Below are 6,436 nucleotides of genomic sequence, written 5' to 3'. Positions count from 1 at the left end.
TAGTCGAGGCACGTGACGTCGGGCAGCAGGGGCACGGGGATGTCCCCGGTGCTGAGCCTGCACTGCCCCGGCGCGCGCATGTCAGGAGGCGCCGGGATGTTTGCTTCATGCAGGAGGTGGGCATCCCACTCCTGTAGCGAGCGGCGGCCGAAGCCATTGGCCGCCGCCACGTCGTCGGGGAACCTCTCGCCCATCGTCTGCGGCGGCGGAAAGAGTTTGTCGGCGGCGGCTGTGCATGGGGAGAGAGGGCGGCTGCGGGCAGGTGCGTCCCCGGCGAGGGAGGTGCTGCTTTATATAGCGGTCGGGGGCGGCGTTGTGTGTATGCATGGGGAGAGGGGGCGCGTCGCAGCACCACGCCGCCCGTGAGAAATCCATGAAAGGCTAACGGGCGGCAGCCTTGGCGTTGATTCCTCGAGGGAAATGAGGCGTTGTGAGGACGATGAGGCAGGGGTCGCTGACTTGGCGTGCCCGCTGTTCGTTCGCGCCAAAACCGATTACCACGGCGCCCCAACGCGCCAGGTTCGGCCTGGGTACGCCGGCGCCAGTTTCAGGTCAAACCGACGTAAAATGAGCTCCTGGGGACGTGACTTGACCGGCTTCTGGGCACCGGCGCCAAAAAATGGCCCCTTGGGGGCGGCGGTTGGAGGCACGGCTAAAGATGCTCTTATTGGCTCTTTTGCAGGCTGCAGCGAAATCAAGCGTCGAACTCTATGTAAGTTAACTTGGCTTCGTGTGTTAGTATATTGATTGAAATTTAAGAATCATTTTTAGCGAATTCAAACCTGACAATTATTTAGAGTTATTGAGTAGTATAATGATAAATTAATCTGGTTTGCAATTCGTGAATGATTTTGAATTTGCAATGTGAGAATATTTATGAAGTTATGAGAATGTGAAAGTGAGTATTACCAATAAAAATGGTACTTCTATTTGTGAACACTTTCAATATGAGAACTTTTATGAATCTATAAAAAAATTCCTCGCTTCTGCGTCATATCCTGTACATTTAATTACAACTAGCAAAAAGATCCGTGCGTTGCAACGGGTAAGACGATTGTATCTGCAAAATGCATTTGCAGTCAAGCTGAATTTAATCTTTACCGAGATATGTGGGAACAAAGATTGCATATCTTTAATATGAACTAAAATTCTAAGTGAGTGACAAAAATAGGTTGAAAAATCAAGAGTTACACTAATCGAACTTTAAGAAAATAAACTCAAATCTGCAGTAGAGAAGTGCACTCGGGCAGTAATTTTTTCTCTTGAGGATTGCAATAAACATAGAACTTTTTTATATTTGATAGTACAAACAGAAAACTTCATATTTTGTGGTTGCAAGGTTGCATGATTTTTTCCCGGATAAATCATGGTTCGCGAGTTCAGCTACGGAAATAAAAAAATTCTTTTCTGACTTGAGATGACTTTTAGTTGAAGTGCGGCACATAGAAAACATGCCCTGGCACCATGGGTGTAGTAACTGGTAAAAAAAAACTTTGTACATGAGCTCCCACATTAAAAGGCCAAGGGTACATCTAGTCGAGCACGTGAAGCATCTCATGAAGCAAGGGAGGCGTTTCGTTGTCAACAAAATCTCCGGGAAATGAACCAAGCGAGTGATCTGCTTGCTCGTTTTGGTCGTCTAGAGGAATGGACAGCAGTTTGGTTAGGATCAGGGCCTGATAAAATATTAGACCTCATCCTATGGGGTTGTAATGTGACTATTATTTAATCAATACAATCCCTTTTCCCACAATCCCTTTTCCCCGCAAAAAAAGTCAAGGGTACATAATGACCGGCAAAAAAGGAACGTGTTTACCTCATATAGAGGTCTTGTACTCCTTGTGGTTTCTCTTAATTTCTAAAATTAAATTAAAATTAAAAAGGGTGAAGACTAGATTCAAACACGCACCTCCTGGGTAGATGTGTGGCGCTCTAGCCATCACGCTACAACATCTTTACTGATGTTAAGGGAGGTTCGCTAGCTGATAAACCAAATTTAGCGCAGCGACCTGCGATGGAAAAAACGAAACGTTTTTTCTGACTTATAGGTGGCATACTCAATAATTTGTAGCAACTTTAGGGGTAAATTATACGACGTACGAGCAGAAGCAATAGCCCTTTTATTATTAGGGTAAGATATGGTGATACATTCATTTGTACATGCCAAAATCAAGGATTTAGGATGTACTACAAAAAACTTACTGTAATGTTTAAAACTTTGAATACACACTTTCCAAAACCTGGGCCCGCCCCTGGCGACGCGGCAGGACATGACAGAACTGATGAGTCCACATCAGGTAAAGGAAAGCAATTGCACATAAAAAAATAGAGAAAGAACATGATGAAAGAGTATTGGAACCACGTAGCGGAACAGGGCACGAACCAAGGAAGAAGAAGGTGAACTGTGTAGTGCACTGGTGGAACAGGCTATATAATAGAACGGGGATGCAGCATAAGCACAGCAAATAAGACGTATAAGAATGACGCATTGAAGTATTTATATAGAATAAACACGTATATTGTCTTGTATTCAAAGGGTTAAGAATTTGCATCCATTTTTCAACCAGTTTGTGTGCCCGTGTGAATTTTCGGGTTGTTCCGGTGTCAAAAAAGACAGAAGAAGCGAGTCGTGATGTTTTAGAACGTGGAAAGTTTTTCGTGGTTATGTTGGGACTCGGATCATGCTGTTCATGTTTGGGAGTCTTTTGTTTACACCTAGACGTTGGCTCGTGTTTTGTTCATGGAATCCGGCCGGAAAATGGTTTGGAAAATTTAAACTATATATAAGCAAGTGGACGTACTGCTGTATGTGCTATTGATAAAATTAGGTTTTTTTACGTTTGCCTATCTGTAATCCTCCTGTGTTCTGTGTACATATCCGACAGATGCACCCAACCTCGACCGAGAAAACTATCTTGAGGATGCCATGCATCGATTGACTGGACTCATTCCATTGGATCCCATATCCTACTGCATGCTGGAAGAGTACTGCAGCGGCGACGACGACCGGCGGCGCTTCTTCTTGGACTCCCCCCAGAGGTGGAAGCTGGAGTCGCCGTTGGCGAGGTCGTCACACTCGGGGAAGACGGTGGTCTTGTATCGCACCCTGTCGCGGCACGCCGTGTAGGTCAGGTACTGCTCGCGGAACCCCCTCATGGCGGCGCGCTTGGAAGGGGCCATGACGGCGACGTCGTGCGTGAGCAGGTCGACCTGGCACCCCTCGGGGTCGGCGACGCTGCTGGCGTCGCAGCCGCTCAGGACGAGGTCGGAGAACTCGGCGGCGAATGGCGCGTAGGCGTAGTCGACCTTGTACTTGCCGCCATCGGTGGCCCAGGCAGAGCCGTCCCAGATGGTGGCGTAGACGGACATGGGCTTGGAGGGGAAGTCGCCGCCCATGGAGGGGACGCGGACCACCTCGCGGATGGGGACGCCGTCGAGGTAGAAGACGATGTTGTTGGGGGTCCAGGCTATGGCATAGCGGTGGACGCCGGCGACGGTAGGTTCGACGGGGAGATGGTAACGCTCCTCTCGGCCGCGCGCGGTGCTGCCGTTGCCGTACATGTTGGTCTGGACACGCCAGCCGTGGCCACGCCGGTTGCCCAGCAGCTCGAAGTCCAGCTCGTCGTGGTTCTTGGGGTACTCGTCCCAATTCGACAGCTGCACGCACACGCACAAGTCAGTCTCACACCAGCACGAATGTAAAGTTTTCGATGGCATGAACAAGTCAGCTGTCTCACAGCAACAGCAGCACTCGTAGAGATAAATATTTCGATCGGAAGAAGAAGAAATTTTGAACCAATCAAACAGTTACCAAAGGACTAATCATGCATGCCAATCAAAGGGTGCGTGCGTGCATCCTCAGTAACATTTTTTTCTCCCGTATACGTGTTTGCTTTCTTCATTTCTGTCATAATTTTATAATGATCATAATTATTTTTTGAGAAATAATAATGATCATAACCAAGATATGAATCTGTAATGTTGGGTTGTTTGGGCCAGATAGGGCAATCGATGGCCAAGATTTTTTCTAGGCCGTGAAAGCAAGCCATCGATGTCGACATCACCCACCATGTATGTGAAGGTGCACCAGCGCCGAGCATAAATTTCTTTCTTGAAGTGAACAAAAAGAGATGGAATTAACAAACCATCACTCAGCCTCACTAGCGTTGTTCGGGCCAAGTAGGGCAATAAAATCAGCAACAATTTCCAGGCCAGAAAAGCTAGCTAGCCAGCCATCGATGCCGACACATCCCACCAATGCAATGCAATCACCCGAGATGGATCGAGCTAGCTTAGACCGATAGATTACCCATACTCCAGGGCAACTGGTCGACGCACGCACGCCAAGATGATGGACGTCCATTTCTTTCTACGCCAATAGCTTAGCATATATCGCGCGTATCTTCTTTTTCTCGGGCTGATGGCTGATGGGCGTTTCGTGTACGCCTACCTAGCGAGACCGGTACGTGTTAGGGCGGTGCTAAAGCGAAAGCGATCGACATGATGCTGACCGGTGTGCACTGCGCCAGCACGGAGGGGAAAGTAGATGGAATTTCTCCTCCCTTCCCGCCGCTTGGTCGCTACACACATTTGCTCAGCCGTTTCGACGGACAAGAACGAGCAGCACTCTACACGGTTCCACCCGGTGGATTGTGGTGCTGTTCGCGGACAAGCCAGCGGAGAATTGGTCATGATCAAAGTGTGGTGTGGATTACTGACTAATTCGTAGCATATGCATGGTCAATCGATCTACCTAGACCAGTCACCAGCGTAAGTAGAGTTGATTTCTAGGCTTAGTCATGTCGAAATATCAAGTGACCCAGGAGATTAATCGATCGAACGAAGCAAGTAAAAGGATCAAACTGGAACAGGGCCACAGGGGGCTGGACACGGCTCCTCTGCCGTACGCTAGGTGACGTTGGGCCACTGACATGTGGGCCATGTTTCCCACAGGCCCACATGTCAGTGGTAGAACGGCAGGCTGCCGAACGGTAGAGGATCCTCGCGCCAGGAGGCTAGGCTGGGGCACGTACGTAGAAGGCGACGACGACGCCGGCGGTGTAGTCGGCCGGCAGCTTAATGGAAGCGCCGAAGAAGCCATGGCGGTAGGCCGACTTGGATATGAACCCAGACCCTGCATCGTCATACTCTCACTTAGTTCTCGATCGATGGAGCGATCAAATAACTGTCGAAACCAAATTGATTTGGATCGCGATCGGGGTACGTAAACGGGTTCGGAAATACGTACTGTTCCATTGATTGAATTACTTACCGGTGTATCTGTCCAGCTTGAGCGTGACGCTCCGGCCGTCCGCCGACCGCACGAGGTTGTCGCCGCCGAAGAGCGGCGCGTACCCGGCGTCGAACGGCACGAGGTTGTCGCCGCCGCACGAGGTGTATCTGTCCAGCTTGAGCGTGACGCTCCGGCCGTCCGCCGACCGCACGAGGTTGTCGCCGCCGAAGAGCGGCGCGTACCCGGCGTCGAACGGCACCGGCGACGTGTCCAGCGCCGCCGCGGCGGCCGCGGCGAAGACCGCGAGAGCCGCCATGAGAAGAGCACTGGCTGCTGCCATGGCAACTCGCTAGTCCGATGGATCGATGGAGCTCGATCCTGCACGCAGGAGGCAGCCGCTGCTCTATGCGTGTATGTATTTCTGTGTCCGTGTGCCGTGCCTGTGCCGCGCGCGTCGATATATATGCATGTCATCTCATGTTTCCTTTGTCGAGACGATGCGATTGGGTTCAGTTCCTTTTTGGCGGAGCCGCCGGCGGGGCTAGCTTGCTAAGCTACGCCGACTTGTGGGCCCGGAGTATTACTATCTCTAACAATGCTTATATTCGCCCAAACAAAAATGGCACTTAATTCTCATACATCTTTTTTACACATATTCTCATGCAACAAATCATGTGACACCTATCCCGGAGTGAGTAAAAGCGGACAGCCTAATCTAGAGGATCCATTTTATTCATCTGCTTTATACTGCACTCTCTTCATTTTTATTTAGTCCCCATATTAGCTTTAGTCAAAGTCAAGCTTTGTAAACTTTGACCACGTTTATAAACAAAAAATTTAACATATACAATAACAAATCAGTACCATTAGATTTATTATCGGATGTATTTTCACATCATATAGATTTGTTATGAAAAATGTTTATATTGTTTTTTATAAACTTGATCAAACTGTACGAAGTGTGATTTCAATCAACTCTAATATGCAGAGTAAATAAAAAAAGAGGGAGTACATACACAACGAAAACGTCCATTTGACGGTAAATGACCGGCCCAATTGTTACGTACATTAAGCAAGCACATAAAATGATTGAGTTCTTTTTTCCTTTTTGGCCGGAGAGAGGAAAAATTGAGTTGTAAGCTTTTACCAAATAAAACGTACTGATCCTATAAAAACTAATGAAACATGTTCCCTCTGTTTCAT

At 48.6% G+C, this 6,436-nt stretch overlaps 1 protein-coding gene across 1 annotated transcript; it reads right to left on the bottom strand.

The window, feature by feature from the left end:
• Positions 1–2,792: 2,792 nt before the first annotated feature.
• LOC123050607 (probable xyloglucan endotransglucosylase/hydrolase protein 28) lies at positions 2,793–5,695 on the bottom strand. Its single transcript, XM_044473378.1, has 3 exons — positions 5,273–5,695; positions 5,034–5,134; positions 2,793–3,657 (listed from the first exon to the last, which is right to left on the bottom strand). The coding sequence occupies exons 1-3, from the start codon at positions 5,571–5,573 to the stop codon at positions 2,968–2,970; spliced, it is 1,092 nt and encodes a 363-aa protein (XP_044329313.1). The 5' UTR covers positions 5,574–5,695; the 3' UTR covers positions 2,793–2,967.
• Positions 5,696–6,436: the final 741 nt, after the last annotated feature.

The sequence above is a fragment of the Triticum aestivum genome, chromosome 1A (assembly GCF_018294505.1).
Source record: "Triticum aestivum cultivar Chinese Spring chromosome 1A, IWGSC CS RefSeq v2.1, whole genome shotgun sequence".
Lineage (NCBI taxonomy): Eukaryota > Viridiplantae > Streptophyta > Magnoliopsida > Poales > Poaceae > Triticum > Triticum aestivum.
The sequence above is the reverse complement of the archived record's forward strand: the minus strand, read 5'-3'. Positions and strand labels throughout refer to the sequence as shown.